The sequence below is a fragment of the Microtus oregoni genome, unplaced genomic scaffold (assembly GCF_018167655.1).
Source record: "Microtus oregoni isolate MIOR12 unplaced genomic scaffold, Mior012 000040F_ref0000088, whole genome shotgun sequence".
In the NCBI taxonomy this organism is placed as follows: Eukaryota; Metazoa; Chordata; class Mammalia; order Rodentia; family Cricetidae; genus Microtus; species Microtus oregoni.
In genome coordinates this window covers 16,675,857-16,696,004 of record NW_024543207.1, presented here as the reverse complement: position 1 = coordinate 16,696,004, position 20,148 = coordinate 16,675,857, and the positions used below count along the sequence as shown (strand labels likewise).

The following is a 20,148-nucleotide window of genomic DNA, read 5'->3' as shown; positions in this document are numbered from 1 at the left end:
ATTTTGGTGCCTTCTGGGGATTTCTAATTTTAAATAAAATGTCCCTTGCATTTTCTCTTACTAATTTGGTAAAAAAATGTGTTGATTTTTCTGGTCTTATCCAAGGAGTGTTTAAGTTCCTACCACTTTCTCTTCTTATACTTACACTTAGCTAGCTTATCCTCTTATATGTGGTAATGTGTGTATGTGTGTATGAGTGTATACATGTATGAATTGTCTATGTATGCATGTACAAATTGGTGTAAGTATAGACACATGCTGACGTCAGAGCACCCTCAGGTAGCAGCCCTTGCTTCATACCTTATTTGCAACAATGTGTCTCTTTTTGTGTTGTTGTTCCCCGCTTTCCGTTTTAGGCTGCACGTCCCATCCAGGCTGGGTGGCCAGATCTTCCAGGAATTCCCTTGTTACTGTCTCCCTTCTCACATGGGGAGACTGGGGTGACAGCTTCAGGTTTTCATGGCCTGCTTTACACAAGTTCTGGGATTTGAACTCGGGTGTTTGCATGAGTATGACAAGCTCTTAATCCACTGAGTTGGCTCTCTGGCGTTTGCTTTACATTTTAAAAGTTTCTTCTGTTTATATGAGTTTAATTTGCCTTTTAAAACATCCCTATATGGGCACCTAAAATCACTGATTGAAGCAACAAGTACTGAAGTTGCAGACCACAGATTTAGACAGGTGATCTAAATAAATCTATTGTTACTCAGATGGGCACAATACAGATTTCCCCTTAAGATTGTTATGAACTGTGGGTTATTTAGAACCATACATGTTGTGGGCTATTTGTACATTGTGTGAAAATATATTTTTGTGGTTGGTTTAATAAAGAGCTGAATGGCCAATAGCTAGGCATCCTGCTAGGTACAGGCGAGACTTCCAGGCAGAAAGAGAAAATGGGAGGAGATAATCAAGGTGCAGATGACACCAGGAGACAAAGAGAAAAATCAGGAGTTGCAAGATGGAAGAGAGGTAATGCCACATGATAGAACACTGATTAATATAAGTGGGTTAATTTAAGTTATAAGAGGTAGTAGAGGCAAGCCTAAGCTAAGGCCTAGCTTTCATAAGTAATCAGATATCTTCATGTCATTATTTGGGAGTTGGCTGGTGGTACAGAATGAGTTATTACACATATTGGTTAACTGCAAAAGTGATTTTCACATGCTTCTCTGTAGCTGAGTTTCAATTCGGCTCTAATGTGGTCCAAACACCATGCATGGTTTCCATCCACTTACGGTTCAATCACGCTTCCTCTCCCTTCCTGAAAACAGCTCACCTTCCTCAGCCTCCTCCTGAGTGATCACTCTCGCACCGTGCGGTCTGCCTGCTGCCCATGGTCTACACAGTTTAGTTTCTAACATGGTCTGGTTTTCCCTTTATCAGGAAGGGTAAGTCAGTCCCTACTTTCCATCTCACCCAGATGGTAAAGTCCCCTACATCATTTTCTGAATTCAAAAATCTGCTCAGCAGACCTTGAACAAACAAAGGGAATATGTTATGAAATTTCTCTGACAATCTGCCCTCATTTCCTAATATTAGTTAGTATAATTTAAAACTCTGCCACAAACCCACACACACAAAGGAACTCACACATTCATGTGCTCTTCATTTTACATCTGTTTTTTCAAAGCTAATATTTTGGGCTTCGGGTTGAAGCTTTGACCCATGCACGTATTCTCTACGAACTTGTTTCTCAATTACGGAATGGAGGACTAATTAGTCACACACTTGATTGCTGGAGCTATTCTCCTTTTAAATCATAGAGCTGATGCTATGAAATATAGAAATAAAATAATTCAAGTGAGTTTTAAATTTAAATAAATAAGATTATATCATTCCAACCCTTTTAAAAATTCAGATAAGTGTTTAAATCTAATTTAACCTGTGTATACAATGATCTTATATTTCCCTTTTAGCCCTGAAATGAGAAATTTTCAACGTATCTTTGTATTTTAGAGTGATTAATATTGAAACAGACTTTAAATATCACTTGGGCAAACCAAATTCTCCAGCTTATCTTCCTCATTAACAATGACAAATTTTTAAACTCTCACACGGTTTTCAAAACTTCTTACACTTAAGAGAGTTATGTGACTCCATGTGACATGAATGCTTTCTGATTTTAACAATGGGTATTAGATGTCTGTTATATCTTTGCTGTCTTTCATAAATACACAAGCAGATACGGTCTAATCTCATCTACTCGATAAACCACAATCCTATGCTGCATCTTGTTTTTGTTTTGGCGTTTGTTTTCTTTTTTGCTTTGTTTTGTTTCTTGTTTTTGTCTGTTTGGTTTTTGTAAGTATAAATCATCAAACAGAACTCTGGTGAAATTTTATTTGTCCTTTAACAAATAAAGCTTGCCTGAAGATCAGAGTGCAGAGCTAACCATAATAGTTAGCCACAGAGGTCAGGCAGTGGTCACACACACCTTTAATCCCAGCACACGGGAGACAGGGGCAAAGGGCACCTGGGCTACATGAGATTGAATCTGTCTAAAAGAGAAACAGAGCCAAGTGGTGGTGGCTCACACTGTTAATCCCAGAGAAGGGAAGTGATATGGCTGGGTAGAGAGAGGAATATAGGGCAGGAGGAGACAGGAGCTCCACATTCAGTCTGAGGTTTCATAGAGATGGCATTCAGTTCAAGGACTTATAGAAACAAGAGTCTATTCAGACTGAAGATTCCATAGAGGTAAGAATTAGTGGCCGCTGCTCTGCTTCTTTGATCTTTCAGTTTTCACCACCTGCCCCATATCTGACTCTGGGTTGTTATTATTAAGGCCAATTAGAATTCTCACTACGGAACTCTTATGTCACTTGCCCAAGTTCATACGCTAAGGCATAAAACATAATTCTAACACCTCATCTCCTAAGTATTTTTTTCACCACTTCTCAAGATAAGGTTTAAAATGACATTAAGTATACAGAACAACCTCTTGAGATTTATAGATCAACTTCAGTACAATATTTCTTCTTAAAGAACAGTAGGCCAGTAAATTCATGGAATATTTGCAAATAAAAATACATCACCTTGGCCATTGACAATCAAAGTATTTGAAAGACATTCATTGGTAGTAGAGTTCCACCGCGTAGGTACACCCATTCCAGGTTTGGAGACTTTAGGACCCATTAGCTCTTGTCTCTACCCAGCAATTTTCATTGGCTTCCTGTTTTCTCATGCTGAAATCTCATGTCTCCAGTTTCTAGCATGATGAAAAGGGTCCCAGTTATGCTTGCTTAGTATGTTTGCTGCTGCATCTCTCCAAAGTCTGTCCTCTGACTTGGCTCAGGGTCTACTCACCCCAACTCAACTCATTGATTTCTACAGTCGTCTCCCTAGATCCCGCAACCAAAAGTAAGACTTGAAATGACACTTGTACCTCCCACAGGTCTACCTCCAGCTAAGATTGTTCCTCAAAATCCAGGTGTGCTTATCAAATGCTGAGCTCTGAAACTCCTCACACAATACCTCTACTGAAACATTCACCTCACTCAGCATTCTGTGGCTCAAACAGAGAAGGCTGGAGTCATTCTTCTCTTACAAAACAAACACACATACATACACACACACACACAACATGCACAATGAATGCCAGTACTTTTGATTCTGCCTCCCAAATAAATAGTCTCGCTGCTCCTCATGCTGCCCACTGAGGTCCTCATGCAAGCCAACACCATCTCCAGCTAAGATTCATCACTACCACCCACCTCGCTGCCCTGCTCTGAACTATGCATCCTCCTGCAATCCAGTCCATCTTTAGTATAGCAGACCAAGCAATCCTTTGAAATCTCAAAATATTACATCATTCCATTACCCAGACTTTTCCCATGCAGTGTCAATCTTTCTAAAAAATAAAAAAACAAAATAGTGAATGATTCTAATTGAGAGCTCGTGAACTTAGGAGCCTGACTCTGCTAGTGTGTTTTAGAAACTGTGACGGAGATGGGCACCGTGGAGTCTGAGATGAGCCTGTGGCTATGCCCCTGTCCTCTTCAGCTTCCGTTCTTGTCCTACGCCATTCACAGAAGGTAAGGAGCTGGAGCCATGGCCAACACCCTGGTCAGTTTCCAGAGCAGAACAACAACGTGCCATGTATTGTATAAAAAGGGAATGAAAAGAGGCTTATAACATAAAGAGAGGGTGTGTTTTTAAGTAGAGGAGAATGCTAATCACATACTATGTATTGTTTTATTTTTACACAGTACACAACTATGGACCATAACTACCCGTCCATTTAAAAGAATAAATAAACAGAAGGAAAGATCAAATGGGGGCTGAGAGGCCAAGGGAAACTGTCTGATACACCTAGTTACCATGGTGACAGCTACAAACGTCTCCTTTTAACCCACCACTGCTTTAGATTCTCTCTCAGTTCCACATGGGAGTCTACTCAGTATCAGCTTATTATAGTCTGTCTCCCTAATAGAGCAGAAAGTCGGTGTGGGCCAGGATTTATCTCTGCACTGCTGACTGCGGCAACCCCAGTGGCTGAAACAATTTCCAGGACATAACATACACTCACTAAATATTGATTGAATTATTAATGAAATGGACCTCTGTTTTTATCTTCAAACAAGCAGAAGCTAAAATGCTCCCTGGGCTAAAACCAGAACACTTAGTGGGACAAAAATCAAAACTACAAACAAGAATGATAATCATTAATCATCTTCGGACGGCCACTGGAAGCCCTTGCCCGGGCCACTCTGGGCATCAGGGTCTTGCTTCATTGATTTTAGCTAATAGGCTTTGCAGTCTGTAAAACATGCTGTCCCGAAGTCCTTCCAAGGTGGGAATGGTCAAATAGCAACACAAATCTCTGTTGAGCCTGAGATGGGAGGACTCCTTCCGTCTGGCTGTAGCGTACACATTGTCATTATGAATGTCACCATGAGCTAAGCAATGATCTCGGCTATGAGTAGGGAAAATTCCTTCCTGGAAGAGGGACCTGAGATTAGAAAAGAGAAACTTAGCGTTTCCAAAACTTTGAGTCTACCCCTTGGCTCTCCTTCACTTCGTATTGAGAGAGACCAAAGAAAACAAAAGTTTAAGTCTAGAATAAATTAGAAAACACGCTAGGAATATCTGGCTAGCAGTGGAGCTTTCCTTGTCCCCCTGGTAGCACAGACTTCTCAGCGCTGTGGTGTGCACGGTGGAATAAAGCTCTGTCCCTCAATTGTAACCACAGCTGCTTTTTGTGCTCAGCTATTATAAGAACGACAGGATCCAAGGAAAGGCCTACCTAATTAAAACTTCCTTTCATTCATCCGCAGCTCTCCCTCACAGAGTAGGAAGGCTGTGTTTAATCCCTACTAGAAGAAACAAACAAACTGCCCACTTACTGTGGAGAAAGAGCACAAGATGCTCAAAGATAAATAAAATGCAGTGATGTGTTCAAGTCCAGGGCAGCAGTTTTCAATCAGAGTCTGATGATAGCAATAGAAAATCTTCATCCCAGGGCACGTTTGATCATGGGGGAGTAACTTCACTACAGAGCAGTCTATTTGAAGTCATAAAATAATCTAAGCATTGTCCCAGTGACAGAAAGTAACCAAATATACCTCAAATTGTGTCCAAAGACAGAACAGAGACACATGGACAAAGCCGCTGCTCATCAGGGGCTGTAAAATTCAAAGTAACGTGAGAGTTATCAATAATCTTCAAAACTAAAGAATGAGCAAGCAGTTCTTCAGCCCAGGCCCCCATGCGCTCGTGGCTGTGACTCACATGCTGGGGCTGACAAACCGCACACTTTCTAAGGCTCCATTTCTACAGACAGAACACTAGCAACATAGTTTAAAATCAGAAGGGCTTTCCAAATAGCTGAGGACAATAACCAATGGGCATTGCACTTAAACTTTAGTGCCTTCATTTGCAATTTGCTTTGTACATTTTGACTTTGGGAGTTTGACATGGTATCGCACGAGGCTTTCAGGACTGCATGCGGCCACAAAGGACAACTTGTTCCCGGGATGAAGGACTCCTGAAGGATCCTTAGTGATGGTGTTCTGCTCTAAGTGAACACTTACGTCCTGTACTGACACCAGGGAACAAACATGGTTTATAAAATCTCAATTGCTACAGAGAAAACCATTCCATTTCGGACCACTGTTGACTCTAGGCAGCCCTGTGTTTTATTTTGAGTCATTTCATATGAAACTGCTAGGTTATACATTTAGAATCAGAATTTTGTTATTTATCACAAAATAATCAAACCTTCAATTCGCCTCCCCCAGGCTCCTGAGCTGTGAGGAATACAAGCAGGCACCACTACTCCCAAGTGTATACAAATATTGAAGGCATTAAAACTAATTACTGTGATACATTTTAACCCACTAAAGTTCCTAATTCCTCCTCCTAGGGAACAGAGAACCATCTTGCAGTCCCAGCACGCACACCTCTAAAGGCCACTCTGTGGGCCTGAGACTGGCCAGAGGTGAATATTAAATGCCCTTTCACACTGGCTTACCAATTATCAATTTGAAGGCTATGAAGCTTCTTGTGGTAGATTATAAGGGTTCTTAAAATCATCTGTGTGAGTCCCTTTCCTGGCAACATGAGCACTGAATTCTATAAGAGAACCCGAACCCAGGCAAGACCTTAGACTCCAGCCATGTTTTGTTTTGGTATTTTCATCTTATTGGGTTTTTTTATTTATATGTTTTTATTTTCATTTTTATTTATAAAAGATAGAGACAAATAGCATGAAGTTGGGTGGGTAGGGAAGATCTGTGAGTCATTTTGTGAGCAAAAAGAATATAATCAAAATATAATGTATTAAAGAAAAAAATGTAAAGACTACAGTCACCCAAAACCCAGAGGAAAAAAACCCACAGTGTTGATGTGTACATTGGGACTTATAAAACATGCACAAAGCCATGGGACACTCAATAAGACATTGAAAAAACAAAGTCAAGGAAACATGGAGATGGGGAAGTCAGGAGGAATGGACTCATGGAAATGTGGAACCAATGGACAAAGAAGGACATGGAGTCAATAGAGCTGGAGAACATATATGTACTTGTGGAAAAAATATATAATCATGGAACACATATAGATCCAGGGACACACACACACACACAGAGCCAGAGGTTGTGTACAGAACAGGGGATGCCCATGGAGTCAGGAGACAAACATGGAGCTGGGGACACAGATGGAATCAAGGGATGTTAACAAACCACAGACATACATGGAACTAGGGTACATGCATGGAACCAGGGTCACACATAGAACCAGGGTCATACATGGAACCAGGGGATATGAATGGAACCACAAGACACACAAGGAGCCAGAGACATACATGTAGTCAGGGGCCACAGAGGGAAATAGGACTTATACACAGAGCTGGAGAACATACATGAATTTCGGAGACACACATGAACAAGGAAACACACGGAACTGGAGGACATTCATGGAGCCCAGCATGAATGATTCTCATAGTCCTTGAGGGTAACTGAGGTTACCCTGGCTGGCTGGGTTATGTCTTCTCAAGCTGTAATTGTAAGAGATGGCAGGCAACCTGGCCCAACAGCCAGTACCAAGATGCCACACAGGATCAGCAAGCCAGTACCAAGATGCCACACAGGACCGGCAGGCAGAGAATCTATGGGATGCCAAGGCAAGAGTGAAAGGAGGTGGGAAAGAGGACAGAGTGGTAGCTAATAGGGGCCATGGGACCTGGGGATCAGTGTCATGAGGAGGAGTAGAAAGTAGCTCTCAGGGGAGGAGGGCAAGAGCTCCCAGGCAGTAAGCACGATGAAGTACCAGCACATTAAAAAGCTGCCCTGTGTTTTCTCATCATCATCTAAACAAAGCTATGCTTCAAACACATGCACAAGTACAATGTGAAATAATTACATGATTCAGAGAAATACAGGATCCATGAAAAATAATCACCCATACTGTGCTACAGGAATAAAAGTCCGCGTTTAAAAACATTTGACCACGTAAGGCTCCATGTTCGGATAAGGTATCACTCCCCAGCTTGGTCCCAGTATTGTCCACGGCTGGAAAAGACAATCCCCCTTACTGCCCTTCCCATGGTCTGGGTGCAAGGTATTACTAATCCTCTGTCAAGCATCCATAAGCTTTTCCATAAATTCTGAAATAATTCTTAAGCGGATCAATACACTTGTTAGTAGGAAGAACACTACAAGATCACTAAAGAGTTAAAAATAAAGATTGCAGGGACCCGGGAATGGAAATCAATAGTGCCCTGCCTGGTTCTGCAGGCAGAAGCAATCTTAGACATTAATACTAAATGCTTCCAACAAAGACCCTGATGAAGTGCCCCAAATTAGTCATGGTTTTAAGGCCTAAAACTCTGCAGAGAATGGAACGACTCACTTGTCTGTGGTCTTTCTTCCTTCGTAATGGTAAATAACTTGCTGTAAGTTCATTTCAATCAGTGGAGCACACTCTCTACACAGCCAGCATGCTGGGTAAACTTGAATCAATAAACAAACGAAAACAGAATAAGGTACAATTGCCTCAAGCAGACTTGAAACATTTAAGGCTAATTCCAATGATGGTTATGGAACTCACTGAGCGTGCTGAGAAACACGCTGCTTGAAGGGTCACTGTTTTTCCCATTTATTGGAACAGATGTTTAGGGAAATGACAAGCACATCAGTAGAAATAGAACGTTGGCAATGGGTCAGGGTGTTTTAGTTACCACTGAGCACACACAGATAAATCTTCCCGAGCATGCAGCCAAGGAGGCAGCCTTCAAAGCCAGCAAGCTAGTAGACAATGTGAAGCAAAGGACTTGGAGAGAGAGGAGTGGCAAGTCCTTCACTGAGGCTGGGAAACAAGACTGTGCCTGAATCTTCAGCCTGCCCCGGTGCTTCCCATCAAGACAGTGCTTGATGAGATTAAGGAACTGCATTGGCATAAGATCCACTTCGCTAATAGCCTCTTACATAGAATGTTGCCACAGCATAACACTAAAAGTCATGACATTTAAAATCAAGATTTTAAAACCAGACCATCTAATTCCTTTATCTCTCCCTTGCCAGTGTTGTAGGGCAGTTTCTCAAACTTCAGTGCATAGCTGGTCCTCCATCTCAAAAATGTGTTCTTGTGCTAAAGTGGAGACCAACAATCAGCTCCAGCGTGAGCTATTCTCATCACATCCGCGGGCAATCTTTTGTGGGTTCTGTCAGTAGGCTTTTCCTATGTTCAAACCCTCGCATACTTCCGAGAGACTCCAGTCTCTTGGGCATCACCTGCCCACTCCCCAGGAACTCCTACCCCACCTCAACCCACTCTCTGTCCTGCATCCTGGGTGCTTGGCCCCCTCTCCCCAGGCCAGCTCACTGGAGGTGGACTCAGCTTCCTACCAAAGAGCCTCTCACCTGTTCAGGACCCCACCCACTCTCACTGCTCAATGGCTTGGCCACACTGAATCTCTCCCCCTCTCTTTTCTTTCTTTAGTCTTTTCCTTCACCTGGCTTCTTCCCACCTTCACTAAAAGGTTATTCAATAATGCTCTTTTCAAAGCTATTTCCTATCTTCCTGTCCCTGCACAAGTAACATTTTTATCTCTTTGGACCCTCACAGATATCTTTACATGAAATATGTTTTACTTTCTCTTCCTACGCAGCCCTGGTTAAAAACATAATATGAGCTGTGCTAGGGCCACACAAAACGATGACCTTCGGTCTTAAGCAAAAGCACCTGCCGATGTGGGTGCCACAGTTTGAAATCTGTGTTTCCAGATGAACTGTTTAAGACCAGGTGATACTGTATTCAGCTTTCTCTAATACAGAGTACCTGGTAGAACAAGAGAAGACAGGAAAATACACAAGGAGATTGCAGAGAGTGTATAGCCTAGGCAACTGGGTGATGTAACCACAAACCAAGGCAGGCCATGGACTGCTGCTGGCCACAAGGCATGAAGTCTTCTCTAGAGTCAGCAGGGGAAGCATGGTTCATCCACCTTGTCACAGTGGCCTGCTGGCTAGCACATTGTGGGAGACAAGATCGTGAAATTACCCAGTTGGCAGTTGCAACAGCCCTAGGCAAGAAAAACCCAGACTATGAGTTCTTATGGAATGCAGATCACTGGCTTTTCAAAAGCACAAAGTTTCGACACTAGAAGAAAAGGCTCGGACAACCAGGGCAAGGTGCCTCCTCTGCCTTCCGGCCCAGGCTGAACTTGCACAATGCATTATCAGACTTTCATGGCAAACCCTGTCTTTAAAAGAATCCCTCACTGAGATATGGAATGTCTTGCCGTTGACTAAATCCATCCTTCTGGGGCTTATGGGCTTCCCAGACCACAGGTATTCTACCCCTCGCATTTGCCTCCCTAAATAACCATATTTGGAGTAAAGATCCAAGATCCTAGATATCAATGGAGATTCCTAGACACTTGGGTTCTCTATTATATATTATATTATATATTATTATTATTATTATATATAACTACAGCTCTCTCCAATTTCTAGAACCACGTCCATTTCTGATTTTCTATATTTGTGTTACCATCTAGAATTCAGTTTCTTCCTCTTGCTGCCTGTGATCACAGCAGAAGCCCCAGATGCTGGCCCTATGGCCACACATTTCCTTCCTCCCTGTGGAGGTTAATCTTCAGATATCTGTCCATGGCACACACATCGAAACCCCCACTCTTTATGATAGCCTTAGCCACTTCGCCTCCTTCCCTTTTACCTAGGATAGGATGCTGTGACTCATTCTGTTCTGTGTGTTTGCTAGGACCTGTGGGGCACCTTCCCCCACTTCAGCACTTAACACTTGTGCACTTCCTTCCTCTGGGATATCTGCCCCTTCCTGAGGTTCACAAGCTCCTGGCAGCCATCAGGGACTCAGCTCTGCCATGAGCTTTTCCTAGAAACCTTCCATAAATGATGCTGGGGCTGGGGCTGCCTGACCTCCATGCTCCTCTCCTGGGTTCCATGCACAAGACACAGACACCTAACCGAGTGTGATATGAAGGGCCTTTGGTTCTTAGACACTGGCTTCTCCTGAACTGAAGTTTAGCGCTGATGTTGTTGGCAACAGGCACTCATTAGATGTTTGTTACATGTTCACTAAAAATAAGCAACTTAGAGCTGATGGAGTGCTTGCCTAGCCCCGGGGAAAAGATCATTTACAACACTCTGAGATGTCATCTGTGAACTGTGGGATGGACTCAGATGGCAAACCCTGACAGCATACCCTGCTGGCACGGGTGCAGGGAACAAACCCTCAAGCAACGATACCTTCAATAGGCGGAATCTAAAATGTACAGCCAAACCACCCAGGCCCTTTTACTCTTTAGCCTAGAATTCCCAAGCCCTGGGATATCTTTTACTGCAACACTCAGAGATGGTATTATAATAGGACCAGTGCACAGCATAGTAGAGAGGGGCACCACAGAAAGAACACTGGTGTAGATGTGGACATTCTAGTGCCTGAGTTTAACCCATTGCACCAAATTGTACACACACCACCTTTTAGGAGAGATTCCCAGCTTTGATCATGTTTGTACGTGTATGCAGCTTTGTCTGAGCTATGAAAGAACCATCAACCATGAAGAATAAGTAAAGCTTTATGTACATGTAGAGTGGGAACCCAGAACAGAGAATGGATAGAAAAGACAGATTTCTATGAACAAGTCTCATGCCATCAATTTTACATTAATTCTCTAAAAATGAAAAGCAAAATCTAGGAACTAAAATAAACTTAGTTTGGGGTTCTTGGCATGACATGGAGAATGAGATGGCTCTCCAGGACACCAAAGTAGTTATTTGGTTTTAATTTCTCAGTGAAGTACATACCATGAAGACCAAAGGAAAGAAGAAAAATTACCTGGAAAGGTTTTCAGTAAATCCTAGAACTAGGGATTGTGTGGAGCTGCTGTTGTGTAAATGTTGGGTGGTGGGCATGCATTGTAACAAAGAGTGATGGGTCATGCACTGAAATGACAGGGTGGTGGGCATGCACTGTAACAAAAAGTGATGGGTCATGCACTGTGATGAAGGGGTTGTGGGCATGCACTGAACAAAGAGTGATGGGTCATACACTGAAATGACGGGGTGGTGGGCATGCACAGTAACAAAGAGTGATGGGTCATGCACTGTAATGACGGGGTGGTGGGCAAGCTGTATGTGAAAGGAAAAGAAATACGTGCTGCCCTGCGAAGGTACACAGATTCTGGGCACAGCAGAGAGAAACCCAGGCTAAGGTGGCAGATGTTAACTCCTTCGAGCCTAGAGATGACCTGGATGCAGTGGGAGCTCACCGGTCTTATCTTCATACATGTCTCTCTAGGTGCTGTTCACTGAAGCGCCCTAACTGCTAGTGTTCCGAGCACCAGGAAGAACCATTCCCAGAATGATCTGAGGATGTAGGTAAGAGAATAGCAGCACCTTTGACTCAAGAGACCCAAAGTTACCACTGAACTCAAGACCCAACTTCAGGATGCTCTCCTAGGCTGAAAGAGCATCGTTCTAACATCCCCAGGGGCAAAAAAAGAACAATGAAAAAATCTATCAATTATATTAAATTCATGTATTGATATCAATCTGATCAAAGAGAAAGGAAATCAACAGGAAACCTAACTTCTCAGATCTCCTGGAATGACAAATGAGCAGCTCGATGTCAGGGAACCCACTAACTCGAGTAAAAACAACATGGAACAAAAGCCAGTAGTGGTGGGTAAGCTCAGCCCAGCTTTCCCCTCCCAGCTGCAAGGCAGTGGAGTTCAGAACGCAGGCAAAGGAAGCTTGGTTCACGTGAAAGCGTGCTAACTAGTAGATGGGGAGAAGATGGTGAAATGAGAGCAGCTCAGGCTTCTCCCATTAGCCAGTGGTTGTAAATCACGGCCAACAGCCACTGGACACTCTGCTTCACAGTCGGAGTTCATCGCTGTGATGTGAGCAGGGCTCTTATCAGGACCTGTGTCACTTGGAATTATGGGTTATAAGGGACACAGGAAAACTCGAATGACACAAACAGGATGCCATGAGCAGAAAGCACACTAGGTGATTGGTTCCATTGCTTTAAAAGATGTTTTATTTTCAAGGGAAATGAGAAAAATGCAATAAAATATTTAAAGACATCCAAGAACTATCCAAGAAAACTCTACTATTTGGTTTTCAGTAGATCCTTGTTTGACCCACAGAATTCACATCCTCATGAGACTGAAAATTCACTTCATGGTTTTAGGAAATGTTTTATTTGGAAGCCTTTCCATGTCTGATGTAATAATAACATCATAAAGTCCTTTTCATTAACAGCTGGAGACTGAAATATCATAGATAAAATTACATGATATCCTGAATTTGGGTCAACATACTTTGGCAGATGTGAGACAAATCAGGGGTAGGTATGTTAATGATAAAAAATAGAACATAAATTAATAAATGTGAGACTTAGAGTATTTTTTATATTTCATATCAACACATGCACTCTGTGTTGCAACTCTTTACACCTAACAACAAACTGTTGAGTTGAGTCACTAAGATGCAGCGTCTGATCTGGGCTGGTCATAGAGGCCTTCTGGGGACATTTGGTTGTATTCTCCTCGCTGTGAACTGTTCAAGCGTTCAGGCCATCAAGACCGTACATAAATTTGGCACAGAAAAGAGTGAATGCACCTTTCACCCACTAACTCTACCACACTGAGAAGACACTGCAGACTACAGTGGATTGCACTGCATTGTGGTGCTAGATGGAACCCAGGGGCTCGTCCCGGCAAGACCCTGGCTTCATCAGGAGATGTCAGAAGAATTTTTCCCCTTTCCTGTCATATTACTGTTTACTGCAGTGCTGATGCCATGGTTTCAGTCTTTGATTGGATGTCTGGGAGCCCTACAGCACCTGCTAAATGAAGATGGGACAATAACACAGTTTCTATCCATACAATCCCATCTGGGATCCTACACGAGGAACTCAAGGGGAATAATCTCATTCTAAACAATTACCAGGCACAGTCACTGCACAAAAAGGAACATCCATCTTCTATTATCTTGCAATAAACATGGGATTTGGGCTTATGTTATGGTCTTATTTCTTTCCCTTTATTCCTTATACCCTTATTCCTTACCTTTGTAGGAGATGACAGGATGCTCGGCTCTCTGGCATTGGGTGGGATCCTGGGTCTCAGGGCGGGCGAGTCTCCACACTCCCAGGCTTGAGAACAGCCATGCAAGGATGCAGGCTCCCTTCATGGTGGGCAAGGGGTCTCTGACTCTGGGAACGTGTCTTCTACGAAGCTCACCTTCTCCTCATGTGTGAAAAGTACCTACAACACACAAGAGAACGGTCCAGTGAACATGAGCTCATGTTTCGTTTCCTGGTGGATAGCATTTTTGTGAAAGTCTTACCACTAACTTGAATTTGTAATATGCGAAGACAAGGGATGCTAAAAAATACGAAGAGCTTATGTTTGATAGTAAGTTATGCTTCACAGTTTGTGTGTGTGTGTGAGAGAGAGAGACTGCATGCAAGGCTGTGTGTGTATTAGGGTGTGGGGTAAATGGGTGTGTGTATGTGTACAGTATAGATGAATCTATTTGTTGTATATGTGTGTGTGAGCATATGCGTAGTACACATTGTGTGTATTTGGTATGGATGTGTGTGTATGGGCATTGATATCTGTATATTTGTGGATGTGTATATTGTTTATTGGCGTGTCTATGGGGGTGTGTGGTGAGTGAGTATATGTGTACAGTATTGATATATGTGTATTTGTGTGTTATATATGGGTGTGTGTATAGTATAGATTGTGTGTATGATTGTAGATGTGTATGTGTATTAGTATGTGTGTTTAATGGTGTGTGTGTATGGGTATGTAATGTATAAGGAGTATGTATGTGTATATGTATTTAGTAATGGTGTGTTCTGTATGAGCGCACATGTGTATATATAGGGTAAATTGTGTTGGTATGGATGTGGATGTGTGAGTGTATTCTAATGGATATGTGTGTATGGCTGTGGAAGTGTGTGCATACATGGGTATATGAATGTGTGTGTTTATGACTATGGATTTGTGGGTATTAGTGTGCAATGTGTGTGTGTGTGTGTGTGTGTGTGTGTGTGGAGTGAGTGTATGAATGTGTGCATGTCTGTGTGTGTGTATAGTATAGATTGTTATGTATATGGGTGTGGAAATATATGTGGTGTGTGTGTATGGGCGTGTATATGTGCATATTATAGACTGTGTGTATGGGTGTGTGTGAATACATGAACTAAATCTGAGACAATTAGCATTTAAGCTCTCTTAGGTCACACCCCTCTTTAGGAGTGGTGATTAATCGCTGTGATCATTGTTGGGGCTTTCCTTGTAAGTCTGTCTTGGCCTGTTTGTGCAAACAGAGTTGACACGCAGTAACTCCATCACTCTTTATCATTCATAGATGCTATTTAATAAGGCCACAGTCTTTGCCTTTTACCAACAATCTGATTATTGATATGGCTCTTAATTCCTGTCAATCATCCTAATGGCAGTATAAATTTATGGATGATTTATCTGCAAAACCTGTGACCAGGTAGGAATCCAATAGAACAAAGACTGAGCAATCCCAGGTGGGGTAAAAGGATGAGGCTAGAAACTGAGCCAACTTCAAGACTGTGAACAAAACACACTCTAAAGTAAGGCAAACCTGTGTAAATAACTACAACCCAAGCTCTTAAGTTTAGAGGAAGTAAGAGTACCTTGGGAATGAAGGCAGGGCGCCCCTGCCATTTAGAGGGATCAAGTCTAGGCTCACCAAGGATTCAGACTGGAATTTAATATTGAAGGATAAAGAGGATTTCAAACGACAGGGATTTCGGGAAAGTCGTTCCACACCAAGGGAAGAGGACGAGAAAGCATCTGAGGAGTGAGTAAGCAGGTGACACGCAGCAGTAAACATCAGTCCTAGGATTCTCTTCTGTACTTGGTACAGACGCCAGGTAATACAGAGAGCAGAGGAAGAGCTTGGATATAGGTTATATAATATGGAAAGAAAATTGTGGTAAGGTGTAAGGTATTAACTGTTAGGCCGCACACCACTGTAGCTTATTCACCCTGGAAGAAATATATAAGAAACAGAAAAATAAAACAGTCTGTTGAGGTAATTGCGGTGAGAACAACAGAACGTTGAATAAGTTTTTTAAAGTTACTGCAATTGTTCAGAGCAATGAAAGGAATTGGCTTTGGACATCATGAGGAAGAAACAGAGGCAAAGGATGGCTAAGAGTAAGTATGGTTGGTCAGAATGGTCACAGAGTTGAACTTGCAGCCCCGCCCCATCATGATGGGGCCCTCTGCCCTGTGAGTCTGGGCTGCTCTGTAGTGGCGCCGTGCAGCAAAGCACACAACAGAAGTCACAAACCAGGCTCTACAGCATGACAGCCACCTCCTGCCATCCAGAATGCATTCCTCAAAGAATGGAGGAAGCAGAACAGAAATTCAGCTCCCTAGGCCTGACTCAGGAGAGAGAGCAGTTAGGTGGTATGGGGGCTAGAACACATAAAGCCCAGCCTTCCAACCACCATTGCCGAGATTAACCCAGAAGCACACTGAGGGTCCTCATGAGTGTCACAAAGTCAGAATAAATGCCCAGCTGAGCCCTGCCCAAATCCCCGAACACCAATATGTTATATTGAAATATATTACAAATGGCTATTGTTCTAACCTATTGGATTTTGGAAGTCAGGACAAAGTGACTCAAAGTGATATAAATGACTATCAGGATGGGACTGTTATTCATTTAAATAGTATCCACCGAAGGCCTGCTGTATATGAAACTATGGTACTTAATTTTGTACATCCTGAATGAATAGTATGAAAAATCCCATAAGCTCTAGCTCAGGTGATGTGGAAATTAATCAGAAGAAGCATAGAAAGCCTGGAAAGGCTGAGATGATAAATGGGCTGATCATCATGTAGGGGAAACATGATAGGCAAGGAGGAGGCCATGTTAGATGGGAAAGAAGACTGGATTCTGCCAATAGATAGTCATCAGCAGCAAGTGGGGGTCTCCAAAGAAAAGGAAACAGAAGCCATGTATCAAGTAACAAAGACAGTAGCAGGCCAAGAGAAGTAAAGTATAACTCACTCTTACATGAGGTAGCCAAAGAAAATGCAACAAAATAAGATTAGCACTAAAAGACTCGGAATTTTTAGGCCTGAGAAAGCAATTTGGCACACAAGCACATGCTGAAATGTACTGTTCCATGCAGTGACCTGCTGAGTGGGGGCAATTAAGAGTGATTAAGGCTATTTGCATGAGGGGAATTGATGGCACGGAGAGTGAGATGCCAGACAGGCCACTTCAACGTCCTTGGCTTCTGCCTCATCCTCCCATGCACACCACCTTGCTCTGCTCTGCACAGCAGCATGGAGGATGCAGTAGAGGGACCCTCATCCATCACTGCCCCTTGATTCCTGACTTCTAGCCTCAGGCACCAAGAAGAAATAATTTCTTTTCTTGGAGAAATCACCCAGTGTCTAAGATTATTTTATAGTGAAGGGGGAAAAAAAAGAGCACATCACAGATAATTAAAAACAGTCCATTTTCTGAGAAGGCTGAGTGGAGAAGAGATTAGAGATTGAAGAAGGAAAGGTGAAGGTGGCCCTGCCTGCCACCCTAGCACTTAGAAGTCTTGGCTGGATGATTATGAGGTCAGCACCAGTGTGGGCTGCATAGTGAAACAGTGTCAAAGAGGATAAATGAGTGGAAAAGGCAGAGAAGATACCATATGAGAGAATACCCAGAAAAACTTGCAATGATCAGTTATTAGAACGAATTAAAGGGAGGAAAGGTTTCATCTTTAAGAAGCAGTAGATATTTATATTTATATATTAAATGCATATATTCTTTCATATTAATATTAAAAGATTTAGAAATAGAAGAATGCATCGAGTGGGTAGATATCCTTGGAAAAGGTCCTAGACTTTTAGTAGATGGAGAGGTATTTCTGAGGGCTAAGGCAGGGATGGTGAGAACCCTTAGCAATGGGAAATTTAAAGGAACTGACTGGTATTGGTAAAAGTAACAATATCCAAGTGTCTCCTTCACTCACCGTTTACTGAATACCAACTACACACCCTTCACTCCATGCATATGTGAATATGTAGAGGGGTCCAGCAACACAGCGTGGAGGAGGTAAGCCTTAGAACATCCGTACATGCCAACAAGGGCACAGGGATGAGCACACATAGCAATGAGACTCCCTGAGACCAAGAATCCCTCAGCAGACAAAGGTTAGGTCCTCAGCAATGTAAAAGATTCTAGATGTTCTCATTGGAGACAATCCTCAGGTAGAGGGGAGATGCGAATGAAGGGGCTACAAACCAAGGCAGTGAGGAGAGAGTTTCTGGGGAGGAAGAGGTAAAGAGATGTTTAGGGGTGTGGAGATGAAATGGGTAGGCAAACAGGGAGCCAGAAGCTCAGCCCCATCATGGCTGGTGATCCCTCAGACACAGGATGCTGAAATAGATACAGACCATAGCTGCTAAGTTTTCCTAAGTTCAGATATTAAGGGTGTGTTTTTCCCATTAGAGAGCAGACTAAAACCCTACTGGGAAACAGCCTATCTTCACTTTTCCTCCTGGCATGAGGCTGAAGCCATTAAATGTCATCAGCTGGTGGATCTTAAAACAGACATGACTGAGCATGCGTTCTCTGGGAATCTGCTAGTCACACAGGCCAGAGAAGGAGGTAGAATATACCTGAAGATCTTCACTCTGGAAAGCTAATCCTGCTGGGCCTGCTCCCTTCCTGACCCCTTCTCTACCATGTGGGGCAGATCTTCCCCTTAACCTTGCCTTCCCCCATTCATACCCTTAGTTCAACCTCCATCTCCAGCAGAAGGTTCCAGGGTTCAAAGCCTAGTCATCCTCTGCCTACACAGGCCAAGAAAGCGTCAGGATAACTACAGATCTTTATCCCTCTCCCTTTTCATTCACATCTGACCCCCCAGACTCACGTCCAGCTCTGTAGCAGAACACCTGCTTTACCATGCCTCCCTGTTTGTTCCCATTTCCAGGGCATCACATAGATCTTCTTCAATCTTTCTCTCCACTCATTCCTTTATCTCAGATGCCATCAGGCTTTTTATGGGAACCTGCAGGCAGCACTGCCAGAGAAGTAAGTAGATTCACGAATCAGATAGGTGGGTTTCAGATCTCCAGTCTTCCTCAGTGCTTCCAAATCCAACTTCCTATTGCCATCACCAGCTCTGTAACAGACTACCCAATGGGGACTCGCCTTTCTCTCTGCCCCTGTATCCAGGAGACTAAGCAGATCCTGGTGGAACACCCGTTTTCCTCCCTTCTGTGAATCCTCTTCTAGCACATTCCCATTCTTATGTATCAGTGCCCAGTATGCAGAAAAACACCGTATCCAGAACACTCAGGGGATGCACCTAGCAGAATCCCAGAAGCATCCCCTACCGAGTAACACACAACCATCATATCTTCCTAAGAAGCACAGGGACCAACAGAAACGAAGGAACAAACACCCACCCAACAAAGAAAAGGGCAGATATCAGCACCTAGAAATGCAACAATGCCAAAGCCAGAAGCCTGGACACCAGTGTGTAAACACAATCAGTGATAGCCAGGACAAAATGTCCTCACCTCAGCACAGCAATCCTACCGTAATAGCTCTTAGAAAGACACCATAGCCGAAGCACAAGACAAGAACCTTAAAATATCCTTTATGACGATGATAGAGGGCTTCAAACAGGAAACAAATAAACCCATTAAAGAAACCTTTGAAAACACAACCAACTGTAGAAGGAAATAAGTGAAATAGTTCAAAACCTGCAAGTAAAAATAGAATCATAAAAGAATATCCAAATTAGGAGAAATCTGGAAATGAAAAGTCTAGGAACTTGAACAGGAACCTCAGAGGCAAACTTCACCAATGAACTACGAGAGATAGAAGACAGAATCTCAGGAATTGAAGACAAGATAGAAAAAATGGATACCCTTGAGAGAAAACTCTAGGCAAAAAACATACAGGAAGTCTGAGATACTATAAAAATATCAAATCTATGAATAGTAAGAATAGAGGAAGGAATAGAAACCCAGGCAAAAGGCAAAGAAGATATTGTCAACAAAATCATAGAAGAAAGTTTCCCTAAACTGAAGGAGATGCCTATCAAGCGAGTTTACAGCAAACCCATAGCCAATATCAACTT

General features: G+C 42.8%; 1 protein-coding gene across 4 annotated transcripts in view; it reads right to left on the bottom strand.

Moving 5' to 3' along the window:
• The window catches only part of Sema5a (semaphorin 5A), a 432,322-nt gene that overhangs the window by 255,164 nt on the left and 157,010 nt on the right, over positions 1-20,148 (bottom strand). For all 4 annotated transcript variants that reach the window (XM_041632016.1, XM_041632019.1, XM_041632017.1 and 1 more), the window contains one exon: positions 14,060-14,257. In XM_041632016.1, coding sequence (XP_041487950.1) covers positions 14,060-14,183 — 124 coding nt within the window. In that variant the 5' untranslated portion in view covers positions 14,184-14,257. The remainder of the gene's footprint in view (positions 1-14,059; positions 14,258-20,148) is intronic.